Source organism: Lissotriton vulgaris, chromosome 2_1, assembly GCF_964263255.1.
Source record: "Lissotriton vulgaris chromosome 2_1, aLisVul1.2, whole genome shotgun sequence".
Taxonomy (NCBI): domain Eukaryota; kingdom Metazoa; phylum Chordata; class Amphibia; order Caudata; family Salamandridae; genus Lissotriton; species Lissotriton vulgaris.
In genome coordinates this window covers 287220771-287242902 of record NC_141687.1, presented here as the reverse complement: position 1 = coordinate 287242902, position 22132 = coordinate 287220771, and the positions used below count along the sequence as shown (strand labels likewise).

General features: G+C 43.3%; 1 protein-coding gene across 1 annotated transcript in view; it reads left to right on the top strand.

Annotated features, from left to right (window-relative positions):
- The window catches only part of CLTC (clathrin heavy chain), a 972839-nt gene that overhangs the window by 551001 nt on the left and 399706 nt on the right, over positions 1 to 22132 (top strand). The window contains exons 15-16 of the mRNA XM_086954957.1: positions 4515 to 4640; positions 6116 to 6258. Coding sequence (XP_086811083.1) covers positions 4515 to 4640; positions 6116 to 6258 — 269 coding nt within the window. The remainder of the gene's footprint in view (positions 1 to 4514; positions 4641 to 6115; positions 6259 to 22132) is intronic.

Sequence of the window (22132 nt, the reverse complement as noted above, 5' to 3'; positions counted from 1 at the left end):
TAATCTCCTCCGTTAGATTCACGACACTTGCGATATGCACACTTGACTGTATTCTTTCCTGTCGACACCCCCCACTCCAAGATGGCCCCCGTCTTCGTTTAGCCTTCTTCTGTGTTCACTACAGCGATTTTAGCACTTCACTGCACTCTTTTCATTCTTCCTTTTCAAGATGGCCCCCACTGTGGAAGCATGGTAATCCCTAGTTTGTGTTTATAACATTCGTATTGAACGCGCTTCTCTAACTTTATTAATCAGTACTAACATGCATGCACGCTTACGCGCTTCTAACAGCAGACTACTCGGGCTACCCGGACTTCTTCCAGTAAGTACCTCCAACCTTTTAGTCTCCCGGTACATTAGATAACTGCGTAATCTACTTGCTTGACCTTAATTTCTCTTTCCGCCTTTACTAACGCTTCTGATAACATTGCATGATACCACATTGCTTGCGCACTTGATTGGTACGTTTGGTTACTTTTTTTAAGGGGCTTGCTTAAGGTTTAACTCGACTCTGTTTTATGATTAGAGACATCACGTCACTCACGATTAAGCACGAAACACAATATCACGTTGTAAACTTCGGTGGGTGTCAACCCACTTTGTATTCATTTAGTTTTGGAGTCACTGTTTGTTTAAGATGACAGATTGCTATTTTAGTCATGTCACACTTGTTTTTTACCCAGTTTTTTAACCATACAGATACGACTTATGTATTATTTGTGATATCGGTCATATTAAGACATTTAGGATGTAGAGGGTTATTCCCCATAATCAACCCGTTTATTTCTTTGATTTGCAGACATTTCCCCTGATGAAGGGCTTATGAAAAGCCCGAAATGCATAGGGATGGACGTTGAAATATGTTGGATGTACACATTTATGAAATTATGGAAACAATTTCTGTGTACCAATGAATAATTTAGTTTGACAACATGAAGAAATTAATGAAGTAAAACAACCAGTTGTGAAAACAACTTTTGGGTTTTGGATTAACTTTATTATACCCACTTCTTAGTATCATTCACGCGGTGCGCAGGGGGACAACTCCTATCAGGATTTGCAACATTGACGACTGAATAGTTTCTCATCTTTAAAGACCTTATTGTGAGTGAGTGCCTGCGTATGCCTTATAATGAGGACTCCTTTCACGTGTAATGCAATTTTAATGACCTCAAAATACATAATGGCATCAAAAGGCAAATCTGCGTGCATTTTACCACGTGTATTTACTGCATCGTTATTTTAATAAGTTATCACAATTCGTCATGTAAACACGGACGTGTTAACGAGAACACAAAAGACTTATTCTAGCGTACACATACAAATGAAAGACAGGCATGTAATCATGACAAAACTATTCCCCAGTCAACCCGGTCACATTAAATAGGATCTGCAGTCTACAAAGGTCTCTAATGCACTGGGTCCTGGTAGCAGATCCAGCATCGCCTATTGGACATGGAGTGGTGCTGCGATTTAGATGAAGGTTTCTCCATGAACAAATTATAAAATATGCGATGTGCCCGTGCAAACTGAAATGATTTTGTGCATGAATGCATGTCCAACTCCCTGAACTGTTTTGTGAAGTTGTTTCCTCAATTTTTTAACTCGTTGGAGAGAAACCTTTTGGAGATCTTCCACTGACACAGAAGCCACAAGCGCAGGTATGAATAAGATGCTGAAATTAATTTTGAGATGGTATAACCACAAAGACAGCAGTTAATTTAGACGTTATTGATTTATACCTCAGAAATGTTGGAGCTTTCATAACAAAAATAAAGCAATGGTTAATAGGCAAGCATATTATTGCAGTTTGCTTTTGAACGAACTGGGGTGTTAGTGGGGTTGTCGCCTCTTAACCTCAACATTGCAAGCAATACACCCTGCCCATCTTGGCCTCTGCCGCGTCACTGAGACACATCTGGTTTTGACTATTCCGCCTCCATCACATGTTTCTGTTTATGCTACACAGCACCCAGGAGTTGTGTGCCCCGCTGACCCCCACAGTGTACTGTAACTCCCACTACAACAAGAAACGAGCATTGAAAATGCAATAGGTTTGGCCTTTGATTAAGTTAAAGCCATTTGCTTTGCTAATGGTATTGTATAGCAAAGCAAATGGATTTTACTTAATAAAAGGTGAGACCCATTGCATTGTTAATGCTTGTTATACATTGTATGTATCTTACACCTCAGAGAATGCTTAGAACTTGTCTAAGGTGTGATGGGAATACACATCCTTTTTGCATATGATATGGTTGTGTAGGAACTGGAGGTTTACTGTACCTCAGAGGTGCCTTACCTCTAAAAAGCGAAATCATTAAAGTTATGTGCAACAGTTAAACAGTGGCCTTTGGGGTAGACACCCCGACCTAAGAAGGGTCACAAAATTTGAAATACGTTTCCAGTCATGGTATTATTTTTGACCAGGAGGCGAATTACCCTACATTGGCTTGCCCCAGTAGCGCCTAGACACCAATCTTGGATTGCATACTTGCAATAATGGGCTATAGCAGAAGAAAATCGACTGAGTGAGGTGAGAGTGGATAAACATGGGAATATATGGCCAATCGCCTGATGGAATCTCTGACCAGAATGAGTCATTGATACCCAAAAAGATGACTCATTGGAGTGTGGGAGGTCGACATGAGTGGTTCAAGAGGGGAGTGTTAAGGGTACACAAATGTCAGGGTAGAAAACGTTAATGGTATTAATTTAAATGTAAATATAAATGTGTACTGCTATATATAGATGTCCTTTACCTCCTACTGCAGAAGTTATAATGTCAACCAAAGTGATGGAATAATGTACACCGTCTGAACTATATCTGATGTGTGCTGGGTTTTATTGTATGATAATATCACATTGATATTTGACAAAATAAAGGTTTTAAAAAATTGACTAGACAGTTCATTGTAAGTTGAATACATCAAAGGATTGTTTGCTAATGTGAAAAAAGACTTCTTGAATAAAGTAATTTTGAGAATGAAAATATTTGATCTTTTTTTAATACTTTTTCCATGTGTAAAACAGTGAATCAACCACCTGTATAAATTAGGTTAAGCCATACGTAGCTTGCATCAAGTATAATTCATTTTAAAGGATAAGTAATATAAAATGAAAGCTTTTCCAGCAGAAATCAAGTAGATTTTTCCTCCGTTGTCTTTGCAGAACTAGTGTTGCTCACTAACATGAATAGTAATAATGAATGTATCTCAACAAGTGCCTGATTAAAGCTATTATTTTTTGTGCTGTTCCTTGTCTCTGGAATGTGCAGGACCTGTACAAGGTAAATCTCCAGATACAGGTTTATTCACCTGTGCTTCTTTTCTGTAGTGTCACCTGGTATGTAGGAGTATATCCTTCGCACTCCTGGTTTGATAGTTCCCTGTGAATTTCTTCCTTGAAATCAGATTTGTGAATTTGTCTCCAAAACACCTTTTGTGTGGCATCCTGCAGCGGTCCGAGACTGGAAGGGTATCTAGGCTAGCTAAAACGGTCCTGAAATAAGTGTGTATAATGAAAAGACAGTCCTGATTGCCTTAACTGTATACATCCGGGTGTGTCTCACAGTGGTAAATTAATCTAGGATTTGATTGCTATTAGTTGCTGGTTATTTGTTTTTTGCTGCTGAAGACCCCTCTTAGTCCCATGGTTGGAAGCCCTCCGTTCTGGAAATTACAACTGAGCAACTGTGCCCCCTTATTGTGAAGGACTATCCGTTTGGAAAGATGTACATTGTCATTCCTATGATTTTATCCCTGTACTGGCAGTGGACTGCAGAGGTGTAAATTTAGTACATTGACTGCCTTTGCAATAGTGTTCCTTTCTCATTATTGACTATCCGAATTGTGAATTCATTTGAGCAAAACCAATTTCTTGCTCCTGCAAGACTCTTGTTTTTTAAAATTAATTTTTATTATAAGTTACCAATTTAATTTCATCAGGATTTCTTTTATGCTGACTATTTGTTCCATTTAACAATAAAATAGTTTTGCTGTGAAGGCAGTTGATTTTGGAGTCAACCATACTCTTCAGACTTTTTCTGGTTTGTTCCTACATGCACATTGGCTTGCACAATCCCCCTTAAAAACAGACCACTTATGTTTCCATCCCGTGAGAGGTGGATTAAAGCTGAATAAACAAATGCTCTTCAGGATTGACGTCCCTGCGTGCTATCTTTGTACAATACACCTACCTAACATCATTCTCCTTTGAGGCCCTAACTGTGGTTTGGTTTAAAGTGAAATAGGAAATTGACAAGACAGATTGGTCAAGAATACTTTGCTAGTATACCAGTTCCATGTATATGTTGTCATAGACCTTCCTGCTTACCGCAGCCATGTGAGCCACAAACTTTTCTCGAATTGAAGACCTCAACTATATTGCTTTTAAGGTACAGACGCTTCAGGGATTGTTGCTCTAGAAATAAGCAAATATCGAATTGTGTTGATGTTATTCGAACATTTGCCCGATACTAAGCCAGTAATTAAAGTCATTTTTTCTCACTGTTGCAGGAAGCTAAGCTAACCGACCAGCTCCCTCTGATTATCGTGTGTGATCGCTTTGACTTTGTCCATGACCTGGTGCTCTACTTGTACAGAAACAACCTTCAAAAGTACATTGAAATTTATGTTCAAAAGGTAAGAGTTAAGTAATCCTTGGTTGCAAAATTTGGAAGAAATTAAAATTTTTAGAAATGTCTTGATTTACTTAACCCAATATTTCTAATTTTGGATCTCTGCACACAAATATACATCTAGTTAACTACAGTTATAAACATAGCTTGCAGTAAAATAAATTACATTACTAGTAATGTTTATTTCACATAGGTATGATTACAGAAAGCATAGAGATTCATAGCATTTTATTTTCGGTTAATCGTGAAGCAAATGATTAAAAACCCTATATACATCCTTTTTATCGAAAAAGTACATGTACATTAAAACACTATAACGTATTGGCATCACTGTTTTAAATTACCAAAAGTATATCGTGTGCAGCTATCTAAAATGCCCATATAGTCATCATTGTTAAAAATGTGATCTTGTGCACCTTAGTCTTGTACTAAATTTGAACCAACAAGGTGACTCGTTTAGAAGGAAGTTTCACTCAAGGAAGCGTAAACCCTTAGCAAGATACTACTGACGTCTTATACAATCTCTAAATCCACATCATAAAATTGCCTATACAATATTGCACCCTATTTCATTCAGTGTTTTTACAAAGGTAGTGCGAGCCACTCCCTGTTTATTCCAAATTCAGAAAGAATGGACTTCAACCAACCCTTTCATCTCTTTAAACAAGGGGTATAAGGAAACGCAATTTATGCTCTAAAATAATAGGTGGTCCACTAGTAAAGCACAGCAGTGGTAGGTGCTCAGTCTGGGACTAGGATAAGATTTCTCGCTCATTGTGACCAACCTATTGTTAGCAATATTGATGCCCAAAAGAAGTCTTGTGGCACAGACTGTTATGGCCCAGAGAGGAATTATAAATACAATTTAGATAGTCATGAGCATTTTCCCCCACTATCTAGCCTTAATTAGAGCTTCTGTAGTTTTAGTTAAACTATATTGATTTGCCCATTGTGAATTATTCCCCTTATTAAGATTTGCTGAATATGGGCCAAGGAAGGTAGCAAAAGCTCTTGATCCCATAAAGACAAAACTTGCATTCCTTCCTGAAAAATCTTTGCTACTGGATTAGGCACAGACTTGCCAAAATAAAACTCTGTATATAGCTACAATGTGTAACACTCATTCTACTCCAAACTCCCACCATAATAGCAATAAGAAAGTCTATGTGGCCCTTCCCTTGAAAAATAAATTCAATGTACTAATGGCTTCAGCATTTACCAGCCCCAAAGTTCGGACCCCTTTAAAGCATCTGTCTCAATTTTTGTGCAAATGGTTAAAGGCTGTGCTGTTGTGGCTCAGTCCCCATTTTCACGCAATAATGTAACCAGACCTGTGCTTTAATAATTGTAATTATAGGACTTTGAGGCTGCTTGAATGACCTTACCCTCTGTCAATTAAGTCGAAAACCTTAATGTTCAAAGTGTTCATTACTAATTGCAGTTGTATTAAGTACTTTTGTTGATTGTTTTACGCCCAAGGTCAACCCAAGTCGTTTGCCAGTGGTAATTGGGGGATTGCTCGATGTGGACTGCTCCGAAGATGTCATTAAGAGCCTTATTCTTGTTGTGCGGGGTCAGTTCTCCACGGATGAGCTTGTAGCTGAAGTAGAAAAAAGAAACAGGTTAGTCATCACACAGCTTTTGTCAGCCGTCTTTGCTTGCTGAAACCTGAATGAATTGCACACAACCCAAAGTGACCACTCATGTCTGAGCAAGAGTGAAACCTCTTCACATTTAATGCAATTTGGTAGTAGGACAAATATCTGTTCACAATAGATACAAGCTTTGTATCAGTCCCTGAAACGTCTTGGCAGCTGAAAAAATTGCACATGGGTAAAATGTGGTCTTTAATGATATTGTTGGTTCAAATTGAATGAGGTAATTATAAGTCAAGTACAGATTTCTTTTGTACCAGTCTGCTTTTCCCTGTATCTCCAACAGTCCCCTCTCACCAGACTGTGAGCTCCTCGAGATTTGGCTATTGTAATCTGATTTGACTGTTGTCTGTCAGATTTTCTTTTTCTTATTCAGTAAAGTGGATTGTGCTCATACCATGGGGAAAGAATGCTTTAAATTCGTTCTGAACTGCTAAAAACTAAAAGAAACATTAACTTGAAAGTCTATCTAAAATCCCCATCCTAAAAAATGATTCTACAAAAGGGCACAGTAGTAAAAACGCACAGTAGTAAAAGGGCACATCAGGCAAAAATATATCATCAATTGAATTCTAAAAGCAAATGTTATATAATCCGCTACGAAAGTGCACAATGCTCAGCAGTCAAAAACTCCCAAATTCTGTAAAATCTTGCAAAGCTCTTAATACGCAAAGCTTATAAATATTCAAACCTTAAAATTCTAGACCTTTTACTAATCCATTGATCCATATTAGGAGATTCTCTTGGCTACACTAAGGCAAGGTGGCACTTTGTTGTAACGTATTCCTTCTGGCCCACATGTTTAAACCCGTCCTCGTGGGATGGTGCTGCGTTTATACTGACAGTTCAACTAAAAGCGCATAGAATTGTTGGTTAAGAAAACTCAGTCTCGCCGAAGCTATTGCTTTGCTGCACACATGCCGGACGCCCAGTGAGCGTTACCCTTCTGTGCAGAAACCATTGTTTATTCCCCTTCCCCACTCTCATTGTACTTATAACTACAGTGAGAGGCCACATAATGCCATGTAATGGCCACAAACATGAATATTGCGTAAACCTGTTAGAAATGGGATTTCTCGTTGGCTATGGCTTGCGCCAAAGCCAGGCAGAGACCACCACTCTGCGATACCAAAGGGGATGATGGACAGGGTGCGCAAGCGAATCAAACACTCACCCCCAGTCAACTGATCTGAGTTTAATCCATCATTCTTTAGCTCACTACACCACCCCAGTTCAGACATGGCCAATGCAAATCAGTCTGACCCTGTGCCTCATGGGAACAGTCCAGTCCGAACTGCCAAGCCATGTCTTCCCTGGACCGGAAACAAGCATCCTGGGACCAGTTTCGGGTTCATAACCCTCATCAGCCAGGCTATCTTGAATCCAGTGGCAAAGTGAGCAAGGGACCAACGTCTGGGCATACCATGCCAACATAGGGCGAATAAAGCGATACCAAAGGGGATGATAGACGAAGCGCTTGAGCAAATCAAACACTCACCTGATCTGGGTTTAATCCATCATCATTCTTTAGCTCACCCCACCACCCCAGTTCAGACATGGCCATATGCAAATCAGTCTGCCCAAACTGCCAAGCCATGTCTTCCCTGGACCGGAAACCAGCATCTTCTACTCCAGTAAGGGTAAGGGAGTTACACGCCAAGATAACCCCCTCTCACCTCCTTGGTAGCTTGGCACGAGCAGTCAGGCTTATCCCAGAGGCAATGTGTTAAGCGTTTGCGCAACACACACAACAGCATCAACACACTAGGCGCACCACAAAAGGAACTCCACACAAGGTTGTATCTAAAAATAGCCTTTGTATTATAGGAAACACATTAGAATAGTAATCACGCAATGTACACTGTGCCAACTGGCACTGGGCAGTATTTACAGGGGATTATATACACATGACAGGGCCACATGGACCACTGTCAGAATCATCACTTAGTAGAAATAATAAAAGTAAGATTTATCATAAACTTAGAACACAGCCAGTACTTGTAGCACAGATGTAGCGCACAACCAGTAACTAATGGTGAAATACTGAACTGAGGCCTAGATCATGCAATGTAAATCACACTATGCAATGATCATCACAGTATAAATGTTATGCAATACCCAGCATCAGCCTTAGGAAATAAATTGGCATTACATTAGTGGGCCCCTATCTGGGCACAACGCACTGAACGTGGCCCCAGGCCAACTGGCCTCTCGCAGGGACTCAAATGCCCAATGTCCAGAATGTCCAGGCTGGCTGCGCATGCAGCAATAGCAGAAGGCGCAAAAAATCAGGCCCACATGTGGCAGCTGCCCACTAAGGGTTGAGCAGCTGTGAAATTGAGCATGGGCACCACCTTGCCCTCTGAGCCCCTCTCTGAGACTCTGAAATTCCCTATGGCCCCACGTTGCAGCTACCCGCAATGGCTGCGCAGCTGTGACCAGAAAATAGTAAGGACACTGGCACTCACTGTGCCTGGGGAGCACTAAACATACTCCCAAACTCAGCCCGCAAACGTGGCAGCTAGCCGCACTCTCGCAGGGCAGCTGGAACCAGCAAAAAGGAACCCTGGCACCACAATGTGCCGTGAGAGCCCCACTGGTACTCTTGAACAAAAATGACTCCAACGTTGCTGCTTTGGTGAAGGCAACAAGCGCTGGCACCATTCATGCACTCTACGTTGGCGTCCCGCTCTGGGACTCAGAATTAAACAACACTGCCCAAGCGTTGCAGCTGCCCACAACGGGCGGGTCAGCTGTGAAGAAATTATCACCTGCACCATGGCACCAATACAGCTCACTGTGAGCCCCAATCACCGGGCTCTCTCTCTCCTGGCGTCACTGGCTTCCTCCGGGCACCGACAGCGTGCCCAGACAGGTCCCGGTCTAGGGGACCTCTCTTTAGAGTTCACCAGGCTCTTCTGGGCACATCACTGCTCTCGCACATGCTGCGGGGGCAGACACCGACAATGTGTCTCGGTTCCCCTCCGCTAGGAGACTCCTCCTCTGCCCTGCCGAGGCCGGCTGCCTCTCCACATCTCAGGATTCTCTCTACACACGAGTCCCCCCTGGCCGTGCCACCCTTCTCCTCACACACAGGACTTCCTGGTCGCTTCCGGCGAGGCCCCGCCCACTTTTGGGCAAAGATTGCCGGACTTCCTGTTTTACACTGCGGTGATTTCCTCAATACGGCGACAATGAGGGGTAGGCTCCCTCTTCCTTAAACATACGAAGCGGGGTGGGCACCCGCTGAACGTCTCAAAAATGCAGGTTAGGCACCCGTTAATAAGGTACTGATGCAGGGTGGGCTCCCGCTCGGTTGTGAAGCATTATTCAGCGGGGTGGGCACCCTCCAAAGTAACGGTAAGTGCGGGTAGGCTCCCGCAAGGTCAGTAGCACAGGGGGGGAAATCCATACTGTAGCAGGGTTTCCGTTCTCCCACAGAACTGTGCATAGAGATCTAGAACCTTAGTGAATTAGGGTGACCCAAAACTCACCTCAGTATCAGAAATCCCCTTACCGAGCTAGCTACAGTGTCTCATTGGTCATAACGAACTCCCAATGACTTAGACAAACCAGAACATGAACTTTGAGTACCTCAGGTATCGTGGAACACATGAACACTCTTTCGCTCTATAATCATTTCAAACCACAACGGGGAGTAAAAGAACACACGTGCAAGTTTGAAATATTTATTTTTCAATGCAAGGTTCTCAAACGCAGTATCTTATATAATACCAACATACATATTATAAAAATCAGAGTTATCAGCATAGTCACTAATCCATAGTAAGCGAACGGTGATAGCATATTATAATGCAAAAATCTATAGAAATCTGTATCACCTATATTTCGCGCACCCTATTTAGCATACTGTATTATATCTAAGAAGGTCTCATTTGGGTTTTAGCAGGGCGGGCCCATACCTCTAAATGTCAGCAGAAGATGATCACATCATCCGCTACCAACTCTCTGCATGCGAAGCACCATCAAGTGTGTTTTTGCATTCTCGGTAACTTTATCTTAAACCCGCTTAGAGCCCAATGTGGTCAACCCGCCAGGTCGCCCAATAATCTCTGGCTGTGAGTCACTTTTCGAACCGGTCGCTAAATATATTGACTTCTTTTTGAAGCCCTTTATTGACACAATTCCAGCCCATTTGCGAGATACCACTGCGTTTCTGAACCGATTAGCTACTATCAACTTTGACAGTAAGAGACAACTACTAGTCACACCTGACGTGGTGTCTCTGTACACTCAAATCCCACAAGAACAAGCTCTGGAAACCTTAAGTCTTTTTGGAAAATCGGGAGAGACCAGTAAGAGTCCCCACAGATTTCATTCTTGATTTAGCCCGCTTTGCACTACAAAAAAAATTCTTCACCTTCGATGCAGAGTTCTTTTTCCAAATAAAGGGGGTAGCGATGGGATGCCCCTTTGCCCCAGAGCTGGCCATAATGTTCATGGGACTGTTCGGAGAGAAATTCATATACAATGACAATCCACACAGTCACTGCATCTCCAACTATATGCGTTATATAGATGACGTGTTCCTAATCTGGACAGTAAGCCATGAGGAACTGAACCAATTCGTTGAGTGGCTGAACTCAAGAACTGTTGACATCCAATTCTCAGTCACAGCATCCAATGAATCCATTACATTTCTGGACGTGAAAGTAGAATCCCATGCACAGGGATTAAGTACCACTTTATTCCGAAAACCATCTGACAGAAATAAAGCGCTGCACTTTACCAGCAATCATCCGCGCAATCTGAAACAAAACTTACCCTACGGACAATTCCTTAGGATTCGTCGAAACTGTTCAGGAAAAGAGGAATATTTCAAACATGCTGGCCACTTAAAAGACCGTCTCATGCAAAGAGGCTACCCTAAAAAACTATTAAAGAACTCCCTCAAACGAGCCTGGTGGACCCCCAGAGAAACCTTACTCGAAAAGAAAGTCAAACAAGACCTGAGAAGAATGGTTTGTGTCACCACTTTCTGTCCAGCAGCAAACCAACACAAGACATTGATTTTGTCTAATTGGCATCTATTAAAAGACCTCCATGAAGACTTGTCTGCACCCCCATTGTTTGCATACAAAAAAGAAAAAAGTATAGCCAATCACATCGTAAGAGCTGCCCTCCCGACGTAAAAAGCTCCAACATTGAAAAGCTTATTTGGACTACCTCCGACCAAAGGACACCACAAGTGCGGGACATGCTGCAATGAAACTATTGAGGACTCTGTGTTCACTTTTGAAAATATTCATTGGAAGCATGACACATTTACGAACTGTAAAACCAAAAATGTGGTGTACGCCATTGTTTGCCCGTGTCCTTTGGTTTATATTGGAAAAACCACGCAAGAAGTGAGGAGTAGGATTACGCAGCACAAATCCCGAATTCGGAGAGGAGTTGAAAATGTCCCGCTAGTCAATCATTGGGCAAATTTGAAACACGAGCAGACTGACTTAAAATGGACAGTGCTTTCCAAGATTGAAAAAGATCCAAGGGGAGGCGACTTGGATGCGAAACTAGCCCAGCGTGAGACATTGCTAATAATGAAATTTAATACAGCACTACGAGGCTTGAACGAGATTTCGGAAATTTATAAATCTAACACCTGAGCTGCCCAGGCCAGTGCGTGAATACAAGACTTCAGGGGATACACCCCCTGGCACTCCATTCCGCCGGTCCCCGGCTTTCCCACAGCAATTGAACTACAAGTCCCAGAAACATATGGGAGGTTTTTAAACCAGGAAGTGTCAGTCACAACGACTAGCAAATGTGATTCATCTCGCGCTCCGGAATCAAGGACGGATGCCTTTCTTTTCACCGGTACGTGCCAAGTTAAACGCGGCTTTCCGCTACGGTTCTGAGTGCCAGCCCCATGTAACTGACATTCCGACTTCCACTGTTCGTTTCATTTCAGCGGCGAAGCAGCCCTTTCCTCCGGGATTAAGGAGAAGCATGGAACTGACGGCAAGCTAGCAGCCAGCGCAACTGCAGGTAACAGCCCTCCCCGCCTTACACCACTTCAGGCAGAGCGATTGAGAGACAGTTTATGTAACTAAATACAGCGCGCTTGTCTATTTCTTTTGTTTACAGCCCCTGTGTGTACTTCACTGTGGGAAACTTCTTGATTCTTCGTCTTTGAAATTCTTTTACGTTTGGATCAGTGGTTAAGGTAGGCTGTTGTCTGACTCGGGGGACAGGTCTCTTACTTCTTTTTATAAAAAACAACGCCCTAAGCACTCTTTTCTGTTATTTTCACAGAACTAATTTAGGTCCTGAGGAGAACCCCGCCATTTATAGGGGTTCGAAACGCGTCGACCACCCTACCCCCGTATCTGGTCTACACGCTTTGCGTTAAAACAAGTCCCTTCACCATCTTCAAGAGAAGTGGATTCTCGCTTTGAACTGTTTAAAAGACTTTAAAATTGTGAAATTACAAGGATTCCTTCCATTGACCCATGACCGATACGTGGACTCACTGTCTTTGTTGTTTGGATCATTGTGTATGAATGTGTTATGTATGACTGAAAGGCCAAGTATGTTCGAAGTGTGTAAATGCTTATTTTGTTATTCACGATATTGTTGTATATATTGTACATAAAAATTGTGTCTTCTCCGTGCACTAAAATATAGTGTCACAAACAAGTAAAAATATTGAAAAAGAATAAATTTCTTATATTGCTAAAAAGTTTAGCAGGTTGTTTATGCTTGAGTCTAAACTTCCATGTGTACTAAGCCTTGTTGGCCAAAAGAATTTCTCAGCAGTGGTTCTTGTGTTGTTGTTTAGAGCCCAATGTTGGCAGCAACATTATTTGTGTTATGTCTAATGTGGTGCGAGGATCAGGCCTCCCAGCAACCTTGTGTTAGGTTATTCTTAGAGGGTGCAGTTCTCAGTGTGCAGACAGTGTACCAAGTGTACCAAGCACAACTGATATCAGAGCAATAACATATTATTCTCAAATAAATCATATCTTTCGTCTAGGTTGAAAGCTACAATAACAATTATGTGTCGTGTGCAAACTGAAGCCGAAGGAAAATGTCGTTTAAACATTTAATAAACTCATGCTAACTTAACACAATATATAGAAAAGCAATAACTATGACACCCCCCCCCAATGATCCGAGGACGTTCAAAAAAAGAACAAGCCAATATTATAATAAAGGCATAACATGAAAGCAGAGTTCAACAATATTGAGCCAAGCTAAATGTATGTAGATGTATATAAAAATTAACAATCCAAAATATGTATGAATGCCTATAGTGGCCAAACAAAAAAAGTAATAAAAGTCTTGAACTTGAGGCCAAATATAAAATCATAGGCCTAGAACATATAAGAGTCGAATGTCCGAAAAAGAAAAGTCACCATTCGGAATTACTAAAAAGTCACGTGCCAATGTAGTGAAAGTCTCCAAAGCCACTCATGGGTGGATAGAATATGCAAAATAGGTAGCCACAGCTTCCAACATGAAATCAGTCATCATCCGAAAACAGTTCAGCCATCCAATTTAGCAATGGGAAAGAACATACGTGCTCCTCCAGCACCGGACCCTCTAGCAACATCAGAGGACAACTCGGTGGGTTCTCAAGAACGCTATGTGCCAGAAACTCATGCGCCGCTGCGGGGATGTCCCACTGACCCATTAGTCCATGCATCGCTGCCAAGGCCATAATCCTTTCACGAGAACAAACCAACTCGTGAGCAACTACGGGGCCCATCAGGTGATTAAAATCGACTTCAGGAGATGACGGCAAGCAGAGACACAAATCAATGGCCCAGTCAAAATCGCAGCTCAGGCAATGAAACACAGGCTGGACACATGTGAAATAGGAAAATCGAAACGATAATCCAAAAGCCGTGCTTAAGGTCGCAAGCGGCAGGGTGCCATAGTAATCAAGCATCCGGTTGCGAAACAGTGTTAGAAGGGGCTGAGCGGCTTCTTGCGCATGATGGGCATCCATGTTTTAGGAAGCAGAATAATATTAAAACGCCTGCAGCTAACGCCAGCAAAACAGGAAATCCGCCAAACAAACTCGAAAATATGGAATGAAAGAGACGGGGATGACACCAAAAATCTTTTCAAATGTAAAAATGAGCTACGCCAGACGTGGAGGAGGCATTAAAGATTTGATGAACTAATTCGCAGAAATAAAACGGCAAGTCAGTATTTAAAAGTGCCTGCACCTCTGTGCGTGTGTTAGCTATGTGAAGGACATAAGTTTCACGGGCCGAGCTCAGGGCCACTTCCTTTTGAGACAAAAGAGCCCTTATTCGGCTCATACCATTGAACTCCGCTTTCAAGGTTGGGATGCGTGGCCAGATGGAAACATCTGAATTCCCATGCGTGGGTGGATATAACACGTTCTTGCAACACACCACACGTTCTGATAAAGTAACCACATAGGCGATACCGACCATTAACCCACAACACATTTCGTTATTCAAAAGTAAATAACTACCGTTTGTCAATAAAGTGAATGTGGGAACTATTGCAGGAACTGGTGTGCCTTTTTAAAACACAGGCCAAATTAGGCCGGTCCTGATTACAAGAACCATGTAACTGGATGTGTCTTCATATCAGTGAACGGTCAGGCGACTGTGTGCATTCTTCACCATTCAGATTCACTTCCTTTCCATCCTTCAGGCATCTGTACGTGTATGGTAAAGACCATGCCTCATGTAGGAAAGCACTGCCTAGTGGTTCATATCGCCCTATTGCAATATATCACATACAATTAGTAAATTTATACAAAGCAAATGGTAAAGTAATAACACCATGGATAAGCCATGTAGCAGCAGCTGCCTCAGCTACAGAAAAGGGCAAAGATTCTAACTTTTCAATGTGCAACATAGAAAATGATGCATCCCGCATGGAAAGCATGCGCTGCTTGTCAGTCAAATTAAATGGGGCAAATAGTGATGACACGTTCATGTAACTCCAAGGCACGCGGCCCGCTTTCAGAGTCTGTAGTGTCCATGCAAACTGCATCACAGTACGCAATTGATTTTGTCCATGGTACAATACTGACACTTCATCATTCACAATGTCAACTACAGAAGAGACAATATTGTTCAACGTGTAAATTCGGGAAGAAAGCATGTTAATACTGTTATCAACAACTGCAAGCACTTTCTCCAAATTTGCTTGGTCAATTGCCCTTAGGCTCTTAGCTTCAATTTGCGAAAATTTCCAAATTTCATTGTAAACTGCATAAATCCATCGTTTAGACCTACCCTTAGCCGGGCATTTTATAAAATCATTTAAATCCACATTTTCAGTCAACTGAGACAGATGTAGCTTAACGGCGGCTAAAGTGGAATGTTGTAACCAATTCTGACAGTTTCCCCACAGAATAAGTGGTGACAGTATAATCAGTTTCAAAACGGGGATCAGGTCTGACCTGTGTGAACCCTTCAGCCAAACCCAGAAAACGACGTTGGCAAGAATCAGCACTTCTTTGCCACATCAGCCAAACGTTTGGATCCAAACTGGATACATTAAAGGATGAATTGTGTAATAGAGCCTGTAACTCATGAATAGACAATTCAGAAAAATTACCCCAACCTGAATATTCTCCCAATTCGGGGATAATTGGTGTATTTAATTTTTTAGAAGTAGCCAATCCAAAGCATGTTGTTTGGGAAATAGTAGAATTTAGAAACAACATGTGATTCGGGATGAGACATGCACGGTGCAAAGCCTCAGTGCCTTGTACCTGCCAATCTTTGGTACCCCAAACCGATTTAAGGTCAATTATTCCTTTCCAGAATTCGTAGCCATCTACAGCCAATTTGTCTAGAAAGGACTTCGAATACAGCAATTTTGTATCGGTAAGTCTAACTTTGGACATGGACTTTTGTGTCATTTTGAAATAAAATGACTCAGGATTTGATTGATTAAAGTCTGTAAAATAAGTGTATGTTTTCAGAAATGTACTGGAGCTGCCTATTAATGGAGCTGGGCAGTGTTCCCACTGTGTGTAATTCACAGCAACCCTCCTTGAATTCGTCTTATGCAGAAAATGATTACCATAATGTTGGAAGCAAAACAAATCACCATAATTAACAGAATCTAAATATAAATCCTCAGCATCAAAAGCTGCATAATATTTTAAATCAGAGAATAATGCTTCTACGGCCTGAATATCCCAATCATCAGAACGTATATTTTGTTTAATCACATCCCCCATGTTTACTCTAAGCACATTAGGAACATTAATCACTTTAATCACTTCAGTGGGCCCATGTATTTGAAATCTAACCGCATCCCACACAATCCCATCAAGGACAGGCCAAGCAGTAATGTTGACTGTATTCAAGTCTCGTTTCAGTCTGTGTGCTGAATGTGAAGAGGAAAGAGGGGCCAATGTTCCATTAAGGTACCGAATTCCTGTTCTTTCTTTAACATAGTGGCCATCGATCAGGCGGAAAAAATAAAACACAAAACCAATTGACATAAAAAGGTAAAACGAAAATAGAATCAACCAAATGTATGTCCAAGGGGGAATTAAAAAATGTTTTTAAATAGAGTTGCATATTTTGCAATAGTTGAGGGTTTCTTAGAAAGTTCCGAAGCAGAGTCAAAAAAGAATCTGGACTTGTCGGCCAAACGAGTCTGCAAATCTGGCATAGATAAATCAGCAGGATAGATGTAGTTCAGCTCATCAATGTTAGTAACAGGAATAGTATTTAATAAAGGACTGGATATAGCAGGCATTTCGAGGGACACCTCCGGTTCTGCACCAGAAGTAATAGCCAGCACAGAATGCCTCACCATGGAAGGACAGGATACAGCCGGTGTCATGCTATGAAGAATCGGCCACCCTGTGTGTCTTGACATTGTCAATAGAGATAAATCTGTTTTCCTTACGACCTGGAAGTGGTGGTAATATGACTGTTCTCGTGCCCTTCACTCCAAGAACTCGAACCGCTGCACGATATGAGGGACCAAACTCTTTCTTGTTATCGATCTTCTCTCGAACCAGTTCTCCAACTTGGGGTAGCCAGCCAACTACCGGGATCTGCAACGCATCATCCGATGTGGAGGGCAAATGTTCCTTTGCTAGACTGTCTCTGGTCTTTTGTAGATCCTGTAAAACATTGCAATGTTCATCTACGTCAAAGGCCGCGGCCTGGGCCTTGCAGTCTAGACCGTTGAGGTCAGGGACGTACATCTTGATACCAAATAGCATTTCGTATGGGGTCCGCCCACCCAGAGACCTTCTAGGGAGGTTATTAAGCGCACGCTGCACGCCATTGAGGTGGGCTAACCAGTTTCTGCCAGTGCCTATAACCCTAGCTGTCAAAGATTGATTTAAGTCACGGTTCATTCGTTCAACTACACTGTTTCCCTCGGGTCTGTACGGAGACGAAAACTTGACTTGGACCCCCAACGAAACCATAGCATCCTTATACGCCTTAGAGGCGAAAGCCGGACCCTGGTCCGAATGGAAGGTATCACAGGCAAAAATCCCTACAAAGACTCGCAAATCCTTAATGACAGTCCGTGAATCAGCGCTCCGATGGGGCCAAACCCACACAAAGCGTGTGCATGAATCAACTGCTACTAAGATATACTTATATGCAGTATCAGAAGTAAAAGGACCGCAGTGATCTAAATAAACGCACCCCAGTGGTTTATTAGAAATGTACAACTGTGTCTGTGGCGGACGCGCAGCAGTAGAAGGTTTAATCTGCTGGCAAATGTCACATTGAAGGACATAATCACGCGTCTGTTTGTACAGTCCCCGCCACCTGAACCTCTGTTGTAGCTAAGTTACAGTGGCCGAGACGCCCGCATGCGCAGACACCACACCTTCATGAGCCGCTGTAATCAAAGAAGCCCTGCGATCCGAGTTGGGAATCAAACGTTCACCAATTTCAGGAATTTTCACATAAGGAACCTTATCGGGACTTAAGTGGTATGTGTACTTCGAAGGGAACACCGCGGGATATTTACCTCCCTTCTCAGTGGCAGCAACAGCCGCCAAGATGTCATCATCTATCTTACTATTGGACCTCGTGACTGCTGCAACTAAGTATTTTGATACGGCTGACTTCGCTGCTTCATCGGCAAGCGAATTTCCGACAGCGTGGAGCCCCACGCGCTGATGGCCAAGAGTATGAATTACAAACATGAGTGGCAACTTCTCTTTGAGTTCCGCCACTCGGACCCAGATCATTTTATGTTTTATAGTGCTACCTTTGGAATCACGAAATTCATTCTGAATCAAAAAGAACAAGTTCTCATTGTAAGACTGGACACAGTAGTAAGAGTCACTCACGATCAAAGCCGTCACACTCGGATCTGCGTACTCCAATGCAAGCATCAGAGCACGAAGCTCAGCCAATTGTGCGGTGCAGTCTCCAAGCGTCTGCGTGTGCACGACACTGGACTTGAACTCATCGTTCACCATGGCACCGACCACAATGGCGCAAGCGGAAACCTAGGCATGTCTAGAGCCATGCGCAACCTGCGCCGAACCATCAGTGTAAATGATGCAATGGAAATCCTCCAACGGCCGCATTGCTAAAGGTGCAGGATGAACAAATTCATACTGTAAGAACTCCTGCAACCGTAAAGTGGCGTCAAAAATAAACATGACATCCTGGGATGACAAGGATGCAGTCCATTGAATCCACCAAGGGTGCAAAGCTTTAGAATTTGGTACACTGGCTTTCGTAACTGCCTCCAAGGCAGGACACGGGGTAACAACCAACATGCGTTTTCCCTGTGACTGGGCACGTTCCTTGAGAATTGCCATCTGCACAGCCGTCAACTTTCTCCACAGTGGTGGAAAAGCGCAATTCAGCCGAAGTGTACAAGTGTGACTTGTAAGCCATAGGTACTGTATCTCCTTCATTAAAAGTTAGGTACGTGAAACCTACCGTACCCGGGATAATTCTTATCACCAGGTTGGTCTGGTTATCACGAGTCTGTAAGTATTCAGAAGCGAGCAAATCAGCTTGCAATGACTGCACAGAATAGCTGAATGCTCAGGCAGCCAGCATGATTTGGAAAAAGGTGGTTGTATCAAAGCATACAAAGGCTTGATACGCTGGGCATATTCCGGAATGTAAGTCCTTCCGAAATTCAAAAAGCCCAGTAAAGACTGTAATTTTTTCAGTGTTGTCGGAGAGCGCAACAGTGCGCACTTCTCCAGGAAGTGAGGAGCCAAGCCTTTTCCTTCATTAGTTAGTTCATAGCCTAGAAACAACACTGTGTATTCTGCAATGTGCGATTTTGCAAAATTAAACTTGTAAGCCATGTCTGCGAAGTTACAAATAATACTGTTCACTCGACACAGATGCTCCCAAAGTTTGTCGTCTGTGAGATAGATATCATCCACATAGGAACAAGCATCTGGGTCGACTCTCTCCAACAGAGAGACAATGCGGGCAGGAAACACTCCAGGACTGTTCTTATAGCCCATTGGGAGACGCCGAAACATTTTTTGGACACCGCCGCATGTGAAAGAAGTCCGTTGGGAACTTAGACTATCCAATGAATGGGCATAAAAACCATTGGAAATGTCAAGCGTGGTTTTGAACCGCTTACGCACAAGACTATTTACAAGGGCAGAGCCGTGAGTATTCTGTACTGCACAGTTACAGCAATGCGAGTTTAAATGCCGGTAATCCAAAACTAAACGGTAAGATCCGTCCGGCTTGTTTACAGTAAAAAGGGGGCTATTCATCGGTGACCCACACGTTTCAATTACACCCTGATATTCCAATTGTTCAAGGATCGCTGCGACTGAAGCTTTGGCTTCACGTCGTATGGGATATTGAGGTTGAGGCTGCGGCTGAGACCGTAAAGGAATCTCGTAGTTTGGGGACAATTTATCCCAGCCACACTGATTACGGTACACAGCCGGTGCAAGCGCCAGTGCCCACTCTTCTGCAAAGTGCAGCGCTTCCACTCTCGAAACAGTGTTCGCGAAACTGGGGAGGATCACCTCCTCCCCTCGTGGAGCTGCGAGCACAAAAGGTGGGGGCCAGTCCGCCTCCAAAAGCAAAATCTCATATGTAGACGAAAGATTTTCCCAAAATACCCCTCTAACGGTACGCTGTATGTCACCTTCAATTAACAGGACAATTTCAAAAAGTCTATCAGGGGGAGCAACTCTTGTATCTGCTGTTTCAATCACAACATAAGTGTCAGTCGCTGTCACCTTCAGTAGTGGACGGAGGGCCTCTCTCACTATGGTAATCTCCGCCGCGCTGTCCAGCAAGGTCAGAGCCCAAGTCAGATTCCGAAGCCTTGTTATCACAATCTGGGGCATATCGATGCGCTGTTAAGGCTGCGACTTTCTTCTTGGCAAACTGCGGTCTCTGAGGCGCAGAGTCCTCCTGCTTGTCTGCACCGTTGCGCGGGCGGGGCTGACCACGTCCTTGCTGGCCATCCCGGCCCTTGCCGCCCCCTCCACCACCGGTTGACGGAGCCGATGAGTCCTGAAAGGAACAAGGAGAGCGTTGGTCAAAAGCCTGAAAACGTTCAAGTGACTTAATCATTGCGCGGTCGCGCAAATCATAAACACGTTCCGACTGCGCTGGCAATGGAGACGCAGGACGCGAAACCTGGGTTTGTTGTTGTTGCTGTTGCTTACCCTGATTCTGTTTTCTAGGCCAATTTTGTTTCTTGGACTTGGGCTGAGCGTTCGCCTCCGAAGACTGTCCCTCGGGCTGCCTTTTCTCTTTATCAGAAAAAGTCTTAAGGCCCTTGGCATTGCGGCCAAACATTTTATAAGCCGCCACAATTATCCTTGCTAACTGACGGGGTTTGTCCGCATCGGGAATCACCGCTAATGCGTTAGCCACCTGGAAGTTCACTGCATCCCCCTTGACATTCGCAAAGATCAGATCGTAAACCACATCAAAGGAGCCACACAGGCGCATACCCAACTCAACTGCTGCCTCCGGTCCGAGATCATCTTGAACACGTTTAAGGACCGTAGACAGGTTGGACATAGACGATGAGCCAAAGCACCTCGAATAGACCGCTGCAAAAGTCTTACCCCATGTCTCACATTCAACAAGCTCAGGGGCCAAATCCTTCGGCAAACTAAGCGTAAGAATACAGTGTTTTTCACCAGGATTCGTATTAGGAAACACAGCCTCCAGCTGGTCGAATTTCTCGGCAAGCCAGAAAGGAAAGTCATCCTTATCCTGGGGCTTCTTGCCCATTACGGAATTCACCATGACGGGACTGATTTTCAAACCAGCCTGACCTGCTTGAAGCTGCGCACCCCTAGGGGCCGCGCCTTGAACATTACGACTTGTGTAATGAACAAGTGCCCTAATCACTTCAACCGCGACCTCGTGAAGACGTCGCAGGTCACCTACGTTACAAGTGGTGCGATTAGGGTGAGGAGTAAATCCAGCCAAAGCGGGCCAATTTGTGCCCGGAATGGACAAAGGACCTAACCTCGGAGCGATTTTAAAGCGTGTGGTAGGGCGCCACCAAACCAAACTCCATGCTGCCAAACATCAATAGGTACTTCCTGTGCTCTGTATGGAGCGTATTCAGCAGGTACAGGTGACGGAGTGTACGAGTGGAACACACCAGAATTCGCGTCCACTGGCGGAAATGTCACCCACGAATAAAACAGTTCGTACGGGTAAGCATGTTCCGCACTCACCACCAGAACCACAGCCAAGCCTTCCAAAGGTACATCATAAGTCCGCAAATGATCACGCACCGCAATGCGACTATGCAGCGGGATGTCCACGGCTTGTGCCATGACTGCACAGGAACGTGAAAAAACAAAGATTACTTTGTAGCACAACTGGGTAGTAATTCAAGGAAACCGTTTTAGATAGATTCA